This window comes from Atractosteus spatula, chromosome 15 (assembly GCF_055471065.1).
Source record: "Atractosteus spatula isolate fAtrSpa1 chromosome 15, fAtrSpa1.hap1, whole genome shotgun sequence".
Lineage (NCBI taxonomy): Eukaryota > Metazoa > Chordata > Actinopteri > Semionotiformes > Lepisosteidae > Atractosteus > Atractosteus spatula.
In genome coordinates, this window is record NC_142720.1 from 3,588,364 (window position 1) to 3,604,624 (window position 16,261).

Genomic DNA, 16,261 nt, shown 5'->3' on the forward strand with positions numbered 1-16,261 from the left:
GAGACCAGCACCCTTCGCCGGGCCGCGAGCGCGACACCAGGCAGGCTCTATTGTTCCCCGGGCTGCTCGCCGTCGCAGTCCGCGCTCAAGGTCGCGCGGTGCCATGGGAACACAGCTCAACCCGAAGCACAACACACAAAGGACGACGCACTGCAGAGCAATATACTCCTACGAGCTGCTCTCTTACTGAAACAAAGCCTTTTAATTGCTAGTACAGCTGCGAACACAAAGGGCCTCACAGAGCTCCTGCTAGCTTACCTGTCTTGTTTCTAAACACTGGAAGGAATAATAGTAGTGAAATGACCTGCTGGTTTTGACATTGTCAGATATGTCACAGCTACAGAGAGGCTGGGCAAATCCAGGCAAGCAAGGTAGCTCGCAGAACACAGGGCTGTCAACCACGAGCTCACAACAGATCTGACAGGGAAATCACCAGGCACAAAGAGCACCACTCTTTCGGAAGAGAGAAAATCCCTGGGTAAGACTGGACGTCATTAATGACCTCAGACAAAAAATTACTAAACTCACTTCGGTCCGCTCCAAAATCTGCAGCATCAACAATTCCACCGTGTTTTAACTATGCTTTACTGCAGCACACAATGACAGCACCAGAATGGCAAACATTTAAAACCCCAAGAACTGGACAGGTTTGCTTCGGCAGCACAGTCCAGTGTTTTACAGCACGCAGCCGGGGTGGCAAAGCAACAGGAAAGCTAGCGGCTGCAGGGTATTGAGGCTGAAACCAGAGGAGAGCTGTGGAGGAGCTGACTGATCTGCCTTCCTCTTTAATCCGCTGCAGCGGCTCACGTTTTGAGGGACAAAACGAGTCGCATTTCCACCCCCTACATGCACGGAGGAGCCGGCAGTGGCTGTTACGCTGAAGGGTGATGTTCAATTAAAATTACTATAACCTTAGCAGACACCTTTTCCTGGAAGCTGACAGATAGTTGACACATCCAAGATGAGAATTTCAGGCCAATTCACAAAAGGCAAAACGGTATTTTACACTGCAGGCCAGTGCGGGGAATGGGCTTGGCTAACAGAAACAGCTAATTCAATCTTGCAGATGAGACAGGCATCCTTCCCTTTATAGCTCTCTGCCAGCCCTGTAATTAAGAGTCTGTGGTTTCATTCATGCTAGAGAGTCATTCTAGAACCCTCAGCTGTGAGTGTGGCAGGACAAAGTGGTTAGAAATGCTCAGAAACGTTAGAAAACATACGGCAATTCCTGACTCAAAGTCACTTTGATTCACAAATGCAAAACCTGTACCAACATATCACACAGCAAACAGCAGAGCTACACACTGCAGGAGGACTAATGTGGCTCTTACTGATAACACTGCAAGCCCACTGCACAAACAGCAGAGCTACACACTGCAGGAGGACTAATGCGGCTCTTACTGATAACACTGCAAGCCCACTGCCAAACAGCAGAGCTACACACTGCAGGAGGACTAATGCGGCTCTTACTGATAACACTGCAAGTTCACACGTAACGACAAAAAACAGGGTTCAGAATTAGCCAAATGTGAGTTGCCATCTTAGGAAGCTCGGCCACAGCTGGGTAATTCTACACAACTGGTTTGCGTTTGTGAGATTCAGGGAAACCCTGTCAGGAAATTCATCCATTTGCAGCGCTGGTTGTCTTAATATGATATGTAATTCAGGCAAATTCCAAGCTCATCAGCATCTTAACCTGCACTTTACCATGCACGAACTGCAGACAAATGTAATACATAGTACTAAATTTAAGGAGAAATTGAATTTAGTAATTTAATTGATTTTATCCTGAAATCCCCTGAACACTCAAAGAGTTGGAGGTGAAATGTAATTTTATAGACACATTTTAAATCAATGAGACAGATCACTGTAAACAGCTTTACAGTGCACTCATGATACATTTCAGGGACTCAATGATAGTAAACAATCTATCATTGTTGTATCTAACCTTCAATACCTTTAAATTATAGTTCTATGATGCTAGGGTTTTGTTTACCTTATTCCTTTTCACTATAAAAGTATCAACAATGGCTCTATATTCAGCACATATATTTGGAAAAGTAAAATAATAACAATCCAAAATATGATGCACCAACATGGTGGATATGGAGTCACTTTATTTAGTGTATCCTCTGGATCACGTGTTAATGGGTTTATTCAGCATAAAGGTTTAAAAGTGTGATTCTAGGTCTCGTGCTCTTAAAAGCACATTTACCAAAGTGACAACAATCCACCTAATCTTTAGCTACTAGCAGCTTAAAGCTCTAATATATCATCACTTTTTAAAGCATCCAAAGGAGTTCACTTCAACCACATGACCTGGGAGCTGGATTCAGAATCTCATAACCCTCCGTCTAGAATGACCCTAAACTCCACTTCCTCTGGTCTCTGGGTCTTTCCACTGCTGTTGTTTTTGGGGAAGACACTTGAGATGACATGGCTAATGACTTGCAGGATCTTGAGCACCTCAGTCAAGTCCCCATGTAATCTTCACTTGAAGATTCAGCTTCCTGGGAGTGTCCAAATGTGACAGCCCCTCAGGCCAGGAGCCTGAACTGGCTGCTGTCCTTTGCACTGCTCTAGAGTAACAATGTGGTTCCCGTTGTGTGGTAACAAGAACACAATATTCCAAGCGACATCTAACTAATGCATTGTATGATTTCTCTCTATTTAAATTCACTCTTAAAACGATATCAGAGCATTTTTGTCAGCTTCTTATTGCTTATTTATTGTCTCTACATCAAGAGAGTAACATATTAAACTTCAAAACGTTTTTCATAAATTGCTTCTTCATGTTCAGTGCCACCCATATGATATTTGAAATTCATATTCCTCAATCCTGCATATAATGCATTAGAAGTCCTTTTGTACAGTTTGGGCTGCTTATCATTTGCACCTTGACCCATTTTGTAGCATCTATCAATATCATTTATGTGAATTAGGAAAAGTATTGGTCCTAGAACTGATCCCAGAGGCACCCCATCAACTACCTCCAATCTGAGTTAACTCCCTTATCACTACCTTCAACTCTCTGTTTAACAAAAATCTTTGTCTTTCTTCGCATTACTGGATTCCTACAGCTATAAATTTGAGGATTCGTTTTTCAATGTGGTAATTTATCAAAAGCAAAAGCATTTTGATACTCATAAAAATTTGCTTAGCTTTTTAACTGAGGTAAGATTAACCGGTCTATATTGGTTTATGGCGTGGGGTTGATAGGTCTTTCTCTGAGGCTCAAGAAAATGCCTGACCATTTAAAATCTGTTAGACTGTTGTGAATTGTATCAAGGCTCGAAAAATGAATTCACATCTGCTTTGCTCGACTAAACAGGCTGACCCCTCTCGCTGAAATGGTGCTTTTTTATTGTTTATTTTTAATTGTTGTTGTTCCTGTTTTTTTTTCTGTAAAGCGTTTTGAGAAGCCACCTTTAAAGGCGCTGTACCAAATAAAGTTTATTATTATAATATTTATTATATGTGTATGTGAGTGCGTGCGCGCACGCGTGCTCATGTTGGTCATTGAGATTTTCTGGGGTTCCTATGAGAAGATGACTTGTAGGTGGTACTTGGATGTTTTGGTTTGATCAGGGGTGGTACTTGGTCCAAAAAGTTTGAGAACTACTGATGTAGAGGATTCTAGCTTCTTCCTGAAACCAAGACAACCTTGTTTCACGTCTCATTCATAACCTCATCCCCACGTTTCCTGAGAGACCTCGGATCAATTTACTACCAACGACCAACGAGCCAAATCGGCCAAAAGATTACAAATGAGGGGAGGGAGAGACTTGTGGTCTTAAGTTTTTATCAGCTTGGCTGGCAGGTTTCTAAATGCTGTAAACCAGAGCCAGCAGGTGATGTTAAAGTGAAAATCAACAAGAACTCAGGACTGAAAAACCGGAGGGACTCTCACAGGTGAGAGTATCCTGGTGGGACACCCGAGTCCTGGGACCAATACACTAGAAGCAAAGCTCAATGCACTAAAAAAGGAACAAGATGGGCCATACAGGGTGCTCATGTCCTGTATTTCTAGGAGAGTACCCTGCTGAATGAGTCAACTAATGACACCTCTGCAGCTGCCCAGGCCTACCTTATCAATCATTTGGCGAGCCTCCTCCTCCTCTGGGTTGGGGTTTTCCATCTCGATGGTGTAAGTGCCCTTATCGCTGTGGTCATCCTCGTTCTCCCGGCCCCCTGGCCTGGCTGCGCTGTCCACCTCCTCCCCGGGGCTGGTCTGCTGCCCCACGCTGGCCGAGAGCCGGACCGCACAGGTGTCCTCGGACCTCTGCTTCGGGAGTGGGCGGGGGGCTGGGGGGGGCAGCGGGGAAGACGCTCCCTTGGGCTTGGGGGGGGGCGCGGGGCAGGGCCCCTCCCCAGCCACAACCCCCCCGCCGGCCTGCGTGAAGGAGTAGGAGCGGCGCTTGCGGGGGTTTTCCTCGTCGAAGAACTCGATCATGAAGGCCGTCCTGCTCTGCACGGGCCCCTCTGCACCCCTGCCCTCCCCGCTGGCGCCAGCCTGCCCCCTGGCACTCAGGGCACTCCTCAGCCGCTCCTCCAGCGCCGCCCTCCTGCTGGTGAGCCGGTTCCCGGCCCCATTTTCCGAGTCGCTCTGCGTGCCATCTTCATGCTTGCTTCCTAGAGGAAACACCGGGAGACACGGAAACCCTTGAAGACTCCAGGTCGAGGATCACTGGACACACGCGCACACCCCCTTGTACCACGGCCACCCACTCGCGCGCGCACACACACACACACACACACACACACACACACACACAGGCCACCAGCGTACACACCCCCCGCGCGCGCACACACAGCCACCAGCGTGCACACCCTCCGCGCATACCCCCACACACACGCACGGCCACGCACACACATATCTCTTCACATACAGCCACGCACACACATATCGCTTCACATACGGCCACGCACCCTCCTCAAATGGCTGTGCACACAAATGAAAGGAAGCCACTCAGCCCATTAAACTCAACTGTTAGTCTGAAGCGAAACTAGGGTATCAGCTTCAACAACATGGCCTGTGCTTGTTCCAGACTCCCACAACTCTGAACACAGCAGTAACCTTTCTGTGATTTGAACCTGTAACATTCCAGCTGGGAGTTGAGAGGACCACTCCTCCCCACACGTTCCTGACAGTATTCAAACTCCATTTTTCAGCAATTCAGTATGAATATTAACTATTGACTGATCTTCAGTTATTCAGTATACTATTCGAGACTCTTGAAGCCGATGACTGACAAGTTGCTCCTGATCGGTCTGAAGTGCATCGGATTTGACAGAAAAGCAGCATCCGGTTGTGGCTCAGCACAAGCAGGGCCGAGGAACAGAGAGGTCGTGTTTTAATGAAGTCAGCCAGGAAACAGCAACAGGACGGGGCTCACGGTCATGTGCGTTTAAAGAAAAAAAAAGAAATTAAGACAGATCTTTTAGAAGCAGGAAAGAAACACACATCTCTTGATCTTCTTCCCTCTGGCTGTTAACAGTGATGCCTCTAAATAACTATGGCAAAGCACAGCCACATGAGTCATCTTCCTTTTCTTTGCTCAGGCCCATGAACCAGATTATTATCAGAATCAGCGTCAGGCCCACCGCTCTCCAGTGAGACTGGGAACTACAAACTTTCCTTCCAACAAAGCCCTCTGAGGAGACGAGTGGTATTTACCACGACAGCCTTGGTGGGCCATTATTATTGCTCGTTAGGGCCGACAGACAACGAGGTTGGCCCAGTGCTGTTGCACATTCTGAGGCTGTTCTTCCCCTTGAGGTGACAAAACTGAACCTCACCCATTTCTCAGAATATGCATCTGGACGGTACACATGCTAGTTGTCTGTTAGTTAGCTACCCTTAAGCTTAAGAGGGTGCATAAAAATTAAGGAAAATTGTTATTTATAGCTTATTAAGGATTTTAAAACATGTAAGCAAATTAAGGATTTTTGACATTAAGAGAAAAAATGTGTCAATCCACAATGATCCAGTTAAGGAAAAATTGCAGAGAATAAATATTCTATAATTAACATACTACAATAACACAATCTGCCTCGAAAAGAAAATCTGTGTAATACAGTGCTCTGCTGCCTTCTCATCACATGCTCCTGAACCCAGCCACTAAATCCTGTATTTATCAGGAACCCTTAAGAAAGTCATGCACTGAAGTACAATGGCCATTACAAAACACAAAGGCTGTAATTTTAAAATGTATTCAACACAATAAGCAAGATGATAGGAGCACTGAATGTGGCAGAGACACTCCTTTTCACAAAAAAGGATTTTGTGAAAAAAGAATTGAAGGAATGGCGGCCCAGACAAGAGAGAGACAAACACTTAACATGTCGAAAGGTGCTATTTGGTGGCTAAATGTCATCCCAAACTACAGACATGCCAGCCCGACAGACTGACACTGCACAGCCCTTTGGAAACTGGAAGACGACCGCTCAGGCAGGGAGATGAGACAGAAAGAGCCTACCTTCCATCTTCAGCTCTGTCGTCCGTGCAGGAGCAGAGCTGAGGATTTGCGAGTGCTAGGATATAATCCCCCGAATTCAAAATGAGCTGGAACATCGAACACTTAATACTCCAGACAGCATGTGGGTTTCACAGCGGAGGAAGTCAGGGGCAGGGCTTTGCTGCTCAGTAAGATGTCGTTAATGCCCTGAAGCAAATTCAGCGCATAGTTACCTTATCACAAAGCTGCAGGTGTGCTTTGCAAGAATTTTAAAGGCAGCCGGAGTGGCCACTCTGATTGAGTTATTCCTCAGTAGCACAAGAGGGAAAGTGACACAGGAGCAAACCAAAGACTGAACCTTCAGCCCAGTATGAGCTCTGGAAGGCCCAGGGTAGAAGGACAGAGTTCACAAGCCCCTTGAATCTGGTAAGCAAACCGGGGCTCAGATACCCCCCCATCTGTTTTTATTACCCTGGGGGAAGACAGAACAAATGAGGGGATTAAGGAAGATGAGTAACTTCTGTCCGTCTCAGGAGGAATGCTGAGCCTCCCCCAGTGCCTTAGACTTCAGCATGTCAGGTGAGGACTGAGGACGGCCACAGAATAACCTGCCACAGGCCACCTACAGGACAAGCCAAAGTGACTGGAGTGGTCAGGTCTCGTACAAGAGAAGCTGGCTGCTCTGTTGTCCGCTGGTATGGACGATGGTTGACAGACTGCCTGGCACAGCTGGTGAGATAAACCTCCACAGTCAAACAGCTCCTCCAGACCCAGGTATGGTCCTGACGCTGGGTAAATAGCATCTTCTCTAGCTCATTTACCTCACAGTGGTACCAGTTAGTAACAATGTGATGGACTTAGATCACTAAAGCATGTGTTTAGGTCCCCATTTCATTTTCAAAGAGACATTTCCTCCTGAGGAAAAAACCTCCAGAGGTTTGAAATAACCTCAAACAAAGGTGCTCCAGTATCCTCACCACACACCAGCTCTCAGTGGGGCGGACAGCAGAGTGATGAAGCCAGTTCAGAGATGGGGATTATTAGGAGGCCATGACCGGCAAAAACCAGGGAGAAATTTGGCCAAGACACCAGGATTACACCCCTACTCTTTTCAAGAAAGCACCCTGGGATTTTTAATGACCACAGAGAGTCAGGACCTCCCTTTTACGTCTCATCTGAAGAACGGTGTCTTTTTTTACACATCCCTATCGCTATCCTGGGGCATTAGGACCCACACGGACCACAGGATGAGCGCCACTGGTCCCACTAGCACCTCTTCCAGCAGCAGCCTTAGCTTTCCCAGGAGTCTCCTGTCTAGGTACTGACCCTGATCACACCTGCTGCGCTCCAGTGGGCTGCCAGCAGGGAGCTGCGGGGTTTTTTTGGCTCCTGTATAATTCTCAGGTCAGCTGGGAACCGGAGAGAGAAACCCACACCTACCTTTCAGCCTCTTCAGGTGCACTGGCACGTCGCTCTTGATGCTCTTGGTGTCCTCTTCCGTAGACTCTCTCCTGGCCAGCGGGGGGTCATTCTGGGCCAGCCAGTCGGCCACCTTGCTCTCCGAAGCAATCATGGCGGCCTGCAGGGTAGTCAGCTCTTTCCCTCCCTGCTGAGGGGACCTCTTGCTCCGGGGGCGTGGGTCTGGCGTGAACTTGGTGACGTGGTCCTTGATGGTCACCTTCCCGGGGGCGGCGTCGTCGAACTCGATGGTGAAGGACGCGTGGCCCTGCGCGGCGGCCCCCGCGGCGCCCCCGCCCTCCGTGTCCTTGGTGGGAATTTCCTGGATCCCGCCGTCGGCCATCGGCGCCGCCTGCTGGGCCTCCTTCGTGGGGATCTCGAAATAACTGGGCTCCCGGCACAGGGGGTGCAGGCCGTCCTCCGCCCCACTCTGGTCCTCTGCCTTTCTGGGCTCTCTCCCGTCGGCTAGCATGCAACCAGAGAGAAGAGTCCACCCAGTGAAACACGTGATATTCTCGAACCCGGAACTGTCCTCCTGTTTGCACGGACAGTGTGAGTCAGAGCAGTAAGGATACCAGGCTTTGCAGTCTCACTGCAGCAACACACATTCTTTTATAAACCTTTCCAAACTGCAGCCCAGGTTAAAACACCTGGAAACTGACACCTAACTGCGAATATAGAAACATCTTCCAATGGCTCACCATTTGGGTTTCGCAAGGGGAACTTCAGAGCTCACGACACTGACACTGTTTGAACTGTAGCATGGTTTCTCAAGTTATTTTTGCTCCAGAAACGTTTCTGAAGACGCTTAAAGGTGGAAATCTAGACAGCAACAGCACAGGCACGGAAGAATTAAAATTCACGTTTTTCATCGAAAATAAATGTTTTGCAAAGTATGCTGGAAAAAAAAAACTTTGGAACAACACAGCACAGATACACGCTACACATAACGCACGAACAGTATCCTGCTGAGATAGCATTTTCTGCATGACGTTTTAGATGTGTAGTTCTAACCCATTCCATAACAAACCCTGCCAATGGAGATTCACTCACAGCAATGACCCATACTGAGCTCGACCAATAGATTTATTTTTTTTGTCTTTTATCCCGATTGCACATTAACACCAATTTACTGAAACCACAACAGTTTACAAAGCACCGGTTACTCCCACCTTTCTACTAAGAATAAGAAGCAAAACTACCCAGGTAACTGACAAGGCTACTCACCAAATTCAGCATTTACATTCAAATTCAAAGGCGATTTTTATTTTTCTAAGTGATTCTAATAAAACAGACTTCTTGGACAATTCAGAGCACCGTGACGGACTAAAAAAAGCAGAAGGCTAGGCTGCGCAGCTTCCGATATTTATAAATGGTGACACACTTCCTCTTCCACAGGAACAGTGGAAGATCCCTCGCTAGGGGCAGACCCAGCTTGAAACTGGGGCCCACCACAGCAGAGCAGGTAAGCCCGGGGAAATTCAAGAAGGTGCAGAGGTCTGCAGCAGAGCAAAGCGGGCAGATGGTCAGAGCACTCCTTGTAAACTGACTGTGGTCAGCTTAAATAAGGGACTTTCTCAGATGCGTCAACAAAAACAGACATTCGCCATGGCAACAACTGCAGAGGACGAGGGAATCCCTGGACTGCCTGTGGCGTGAGGTCGACGGGGCTCCGACTTGGCTCAGATCCAGCCCAATATTTACTGAAGCATGCAAATGCTTTGTGCTACCTGGTCCATACAGTATATTCCACATTCTTGATAGGCCCACAAGAAAAGTGAATGAGGTGATTTACTGCGCGTGCAGCGTCACTCTTCTGTAACACTGCTGGAACAGTTGGGAGCTGTCTGGATGGAGAACACTCATTTCTTCATCAATGAAATCCTAACAATCAATAAGCTATTATCACTAACAAGCTCCTCTGACCAGCACTCCAAGACAGCTGCCTACACAGTGTTTCTAAGAAGGGCAGGCTCCCTATGCAGGGGTTTAAAGATGAAAGGGGTGATTGAGAACTGACAATGGATGCTGCCTTAGGGATGTCTTCAGTATGTGTTCAGCTGGGTGCATATCCAAGTTATAAATATATATACTGTATATACAGATCCCTAGTTTATGAAAATTCAAGGCCCAGAGCACTCAAGAATGGTCCAATCCCCATCCTAGAAAAGCCCTTTGGTACATCCATGGTTAACAGCGCACTGTACATTTGGCTACACATTTTTACTCCTAATATTTCCTCATTTATCACTGGCTACTCCAAGTACCAAGCAGTTTACAGCATGTAAAACTAGTAACTCCTTTACTTTAACCAAAGAGAAACATTCTTCAAAAGCAGAGCTGGCCTGACAAGACAATCAAAAGAGTGCTAAAAAGATGAAACTCTCAGCAACTGCCACATCTGTTTTCGGCCCACAGGCCAGAGGCCTCCACACTGCTCTCAAGCCAGCCCCACGGAGTCTCCCCGGCTCTCCCTCGCCTCATTTTGCTGGAAGGGTCTGTTCGGCCACTCCTCACCAGCCAAGGAGGTGCTGTATGTTCACACACAGCACACAGTTTCAGGCCTCGCCTCCCTCTATGACTGTTTCAAAACAAACTTTTCCCTCCAGGTCAGGCGAATGTGACCTTAGCCAGGGAAAAGCCACTTCCCGAGCCTTTCCAAAACCCGCTACACCACTGCCAGCTGCACATCTGCCCTGGAACAGCTGGCTGGTGAGGCCTGAGGCCTCTAGGACTACAAGTGCTCTCATCTCCTCTCTGGGTCAGAGGTCAAACCGCTGCCTCCCTGGTGCGTGAAACCTTCCTCTCAGTCACACTGTCTGCAGCGATGCTAAACTGTGGGCTGAAAGGGTCTAATGCTCAGTAATCCCATTATTGCTGCACTAGCAGGGTTAATGAGATCTGGAGCCCTTAACCGGTGCTGACAGCAAGTGGTGAAAGCTGAGATTCTTGTCAGAGTGCTGGGTCACCGTCGGGACCGAGCTGCAGAGGAGGAACATGATCTATATTTGCATCAGTGATTCCTCCCAGGTTTCTTTCTGGGGGTGATCCCGGTTTACAGTATATCAGTGGGTGGCTAGCTGCATTTCAGGTCTTTTCATTTCTCAGATAAGGCATAGCAGCAGTAAAATGCACTGTTCAAAAGTCTTACAGCTTACATCATCCCACCAGAACCAACCTGTTTTCTTCATTTCCAGAGTTACTTTTGTAAAAACATGAACTCTGGTGCTGAGCTTTTGAAGGACTAATAAAAACAAATTTATTTACAGACATTAACACCACTGTCGACAGACAGCAAAATGTATAGTTTATCCTCTGTGTGGAATGCATTGATCTGCATTGTCTAAGTGAGCCACAGCATCCTGCAAATACTGAATATTGCAACACAATGAGAAATATCATTAACTGAGCTGTCACACAAAAAATAATTCACTGCAGAAATGAGGTAATTTTCACAAAATGAGTCTTGCATGGCACTAATTCAAAGCCTGATTAATGAATATATGTAAATATTCGGTAATAATCAGTGTTAGTATTCTACTTCTGGTGCTACTGACATCAACAATGAAAACATTAACGTCTCAGAAATGGATAACATTTTGTAAAAAGCAGGCTGTTACAAAACAGACATTGCCTATATGCCTAAGAAAGAAGACCGGACCATCTTCTGTCTGACAATAGCTGAACTCTAAGCTAAAAGATCTGTCAAACAGAGAAGGGTGTTACTCTGTCTGCAGATTGAAAACGCATCAGTTAAGAAAATGCTGCAGTGTACATAACCCATCAACTGTTACAGCTGGGGCATTCTGCACTCCGCACTCCGACGGACTCAGGTCACGTCAGACGTGCTCCTCGTGTGACAGTGCTGCACGTAACTTCAGAAGATCTGCAATCTGTCCGTTACTGGCTCTGAGCTACAGTATGTAACCCTATCTCCAGGGAAGAGCAAGATTTGCCCATAAATGCATTTAAAAAAAAAAAGTCTGTCGGTATTCTAATGAGCAAATCTATTCAGGCTTATTAAAATGTATGCTCACTGTGATGTGATAAGTGATTGTGTCAGTGCCTTTTGGATTTCAGAAGCTTGCTAAATGCAAATGGTTCTACAGTATTTCTGAGACTTACATCCATCCAAAGGTCAGTGTATAGTACTACTGCAAGATACTGTACTTCTTTATTGCTTAACAAATCCTGTATTAAAACAAATGACTGTCACTGTTTTAGACCATTCAAAGGAATTTAGCATAATGTATTAAATACAATGTATATAACACAATATTAAAATTCTTATGGTTAGGAGGTAAATCACACTCTGAAAAAAATAAAAATGGGTGTCTCCTTTAAAAACATAATTAACCTTTAATTTAAAAGCTCCCACGTTTTAAGTAGGGAGACAGAATTCCACAATCTTGGACTCTGCGAAAAATAGCCTTGTTGATTAATAGCACAGAAAACTGTAGATACTCCTTCCTTGTCTGAATGCATGAGATGCTACAGAAAATAATGACAGATTAAAGGTAGACACGCCATATCCTCCTTGTTTTAAGCTTGAAACGCCGCATGATTTTGCAGAGATCGACACCCTGCTTTACATCCTTCCGAGGTGGTCTTCTCTACCTCTTTACGCTGTGCAGATTATTGTGAGCTCACCTGTCACTCCGCTGTCCGGCTTCTTGGCTGATAATTTGGTCTCCTGCTTGAAGGAGTTTTCATCATCTGCGTCGTCGTCGCCCCACCAGGACGGCTGGCCATACAGGGGCGTGCCCCGGTGCAGCGCCGCAATGTCTGCTGGGATTGGCAGAGAGGGAGACAACCCTCAGTAACGCCTTTGGGATATCAGATAAGCAATGTAAAAGGCCAGGACCCACATTGCTGGATGTGCAGAAAATCTTTACAAGAGTTCAGACGACAGCTTATAAGTGATTCAATCAGTAAAGTGCTCGGCTCCACATGCAATCTGGGTCCTAGATGACGGAGGTGACTGGTTTGAGTATGGACTGTCTCATTACGTATCTTTAGCTGTGACTGTTTCCCCACATTGTCTGAGAGCTGCCAAGGAGGTCTGAAATTAGCCAGGGTTATTCACAGCCTGCTGCATGACTGTGACTCCTGTACCACTGTCATGTGTCTGTGAGTGCTTGCAGTGCTAGTAGAGAGAGCGGCACCAGTCCTCATCTAGAGTATTTAAATGTACACACCGTGTGCTTGTCGAACAGAGCAAATCACACTGTATGATTTGGAAGAATCTTGGAGTTTTCCTCTGTCAATCAAAAAAGTTGAGTTTCTCCACTTCTTTTAATGGACTCTTGGGTCACTGTTTTTAGCTGAAATACTATTTTTTAAAATATGTATCTCTCATCATCTTTAATAAATGTATAAAACTGATAATTCTATGAATCTGATAAATATATATAAACACATTTTACATAATCATTTGCCAACCTGTTAACTTCAAAATATTCAACACGGGTACAGAACTGCTAGTTCCTGTGGCCTGTAAATACTGTTGTAAAACTATGAAATTCTGAGTCACTTCTATTCAAAGGAAGCACTTCTTGCTTTTAAAAAAAAACTCAGGCCATAAAAGGTTAAAAGACAACTCTAAACCGATTAAATCAAAATTATGATTGATTTTACTACGTAACAATGCAGAATGTTAACATTCCAAATACATGAAGTGTCAAACATCACAGTAAGAATAATTACTGGCTTACCAGTCACTCTGAATGAAAATGCACCACTGTGAGCAGACTTGTTGTTGTTGTTTATGTTTCAGAGACTGAGCTTCCTGTGCTACAGCTTACAGGCTCTCTACCTTTAACACTCCACAGGGCTGCAGATACAATGACAGGCATACTAACTTTCACTCATACCAGCTGGACATCGAGTTTAAGAGTGGGCGGAGAGACAGACCCAACCCATTTAGCGCCATTCTGGAGCAAGCACTGATTTCAGTTTAAAGTGTAAAGCTAAGAGCTGGTATTTCTTTAACTGTGGTATTCAAGCTAGATGACTGATCTATATAAACTACTACTATTTCTGAAACTGACAACTCTCAGAAGGCCTCATATACAGTAGTACTTAAGGTTACAAAAATATTTTATGCCGATTCCTGTTACCTCTTGCGGGGTTATTAGAGGTGGTCTTCGCAATTTAGTTCCTGTGAAATTCTGAGAAAGCTGCACCTGCAAGCCCATAGCAGAGATAACAGCAGATCCAGCCTGCCCTCCTGCACTCTGCCAGGGCTGGCACAGGCTTTTCAGAGAATAACAGCACAAGCTTCCGATCCATCTTAAAGCAACGCCGACTGCTCTGCACTACAGAAGCAGCAATGTCACAACATTTCTCTTACTGATGACTTTCCAGGCCAGCACTCAATTTAACCTTCTTTATAACCGCAGTTAAGCAGAATGAGTTTGATTGTCAAACCTATACATTAGATCTTCCCAAGATTAAGGATGTGATGTGTATAAAATGAATTGTAGAGACTGGCCTGGATGTGCTGGTCATGTATTTTTGTAAGAGGACACTGCATTAGAATTCCGTCACATCCAGCACACTGAAGTTGCCGGTCGCTGTGTGAAATCCCTGTCAATCTGAACACGGGACGTGACTGTAGAGATTCTTCCTGTATACTTACTGTGAACATAAAATGCATGAAGGGAAAGGAGGAAAAATAGTAGGTCTTTGCCATGTGTAATTACATGTTTCTAGGTTTGGTGAGATCTGGAGTTTGAGTCATACAAATTCAGTACACAAATTTGTTTATAAATTCTATTTCCTGACACATTTTGACGCATAGTCTATTTACATTAGAATAGGCTTGGTACAGTTCACAGGTTTAGTGCGCAAAAAAGAGACAGTGGCATTGTAAATTGCTCTGTGATTACAGCAGGCTAGAGTGCCATCTATACTGTCACACCCCTCTCTGATCTGTGATTACTGCAGACTCTGCACTCTTTGCACTTTGTGAACAAGAGTCTCCACGGGCATATTTTTTCATGGAAATAAAATCCGCTTGTTTCCAACATATTGATCGTTTCTTTTGTTGCCCCTGATAAATCTGCTATTTAGCAAGTAACCCAGATCACTCAGTTGCAGATTGTGGAGACAGCTGGCTACTATGACAGTATTGCTTTACTGTGCATCAGCAGTTCATGTTCTCAGACTCCTACAAGAATTACAGTTCCTATTAATACAACTTTAAAAACTCACAATTTCAGGGCAATGGGATGCATGCCAGGCTTTCAGTTAAAGCCATCAAGATTTCCAGTCTATACATTTGTCTAATCACATTAGTACAACAGACTGTAGCTCAGAAAACCTAGGACCACACTCACACACATCGGGAGTCCTGTCAATCTTCCTGCCATAGTTAGAAATATTTATACAACTTACTGAACGGCTTCAACAGCTTTTCAGAATTCAAAAATAATAAAAAAAATAAATAATAAATAAAAATATAGCCTAAAAAGAAGACAGGCTTACTTACGTGACTGCTTTTGTAAATCATAATGAAATGACACATTTTATTCTGACTAATGTTTTGTTAGTTATTAGTTATTAAGCTCTATTTAACTACTCATTTCCTATGGGGGGCAGCAAAAATGTTGCCCGAGTATCTCTGCTTCGACTCAGACTCTGCCCCTCGCTTGGGACCCTCGCCAAACAGAGTCACTTCAGCCACCCAGCATTCCTGTGAACCCCTGTCTAACAGGGACAGACAACCACAATCGCAGATTTGGGCAACACCTTACAGAGATGATTACAGATTCTCTGCAGCTCGTCCTGCACCAAAGCCTTTCAAATTTCTAATAGGAAGCGATTAATCACAGTGACAGAAAGGCCAGCTGACACAGTGAAACAATTGGTCTGAAGGAATCTTAACTTCCCTCAGGTATCATAAACAAAAAATCACAATGAAGCTTGACAGTACCGCACAGTGAGATTATTTTGTAAACAAAAAATATTTCATGCTTTTAATCAAAAACCTTGACATAATTTGGGTATGCAGATGCCTGAAAAATACAAGCTTTCAGCTTGTTGTGATTGAAGGCAAGAAGATTCAAGATGAATTATATCTGTCTCTCTTTAATGATGTGACAGTGCTCTGCCTCTAGTTTGTCACGGACCAGAAGTTGTCACAGGTGAATAATCTGCAAGAAGAGGAAGGTGACATATTTCCAGAGGGTGGTGGTTTGGATTTTCACTGAGAGGTTCAGTAAGTCTGGTCCAATGTGCAGGATGAACTTTCTAAGCCTTAAACACTCTCTAAATGCTGATGACTTTAATCAGAAATAAAAGTGAAGAAGGTGAAACAGCCGGCCGGTTGCTACTGGTTCCTT

General features: G+C 45.1%; 1 protein-coding gene across 3 annotated transcripts in view; it reads right to left on the reverse strand.

Annotated features, from left to right (window-relative positions):
• cep170aa (centrosomal protein 170Aa) overlaps window positions 1–16,261 on the reverse strand; it is a 61,590-nt gene that overhangs the window by 20,534 nt on the left and 24,795 nt on the right. For all 3 annotated transcript variants that reach the window (XM_088934158.1, XM_088934157.1, XM_088934159.1), the window contains 3 exons: window positions 12,567–12,704; window positions 7,899–8,381; window positions 4,088–4,632 (listed from right to left, as the gene is read on the reverse strand). In XM_088934158.1, coding sequence (XP_088790284.1) covers window positions 4,088–4,632; window positions 7,899–8,381; window positions 12,567–12,704 — 1,166 coding nt within the window. The remainder of the gene's footprint in view (window positions 1–4,087; window positions 4,633–7,898; window positions 8,382–12,566; window positions 12,705–16,261) is intronic.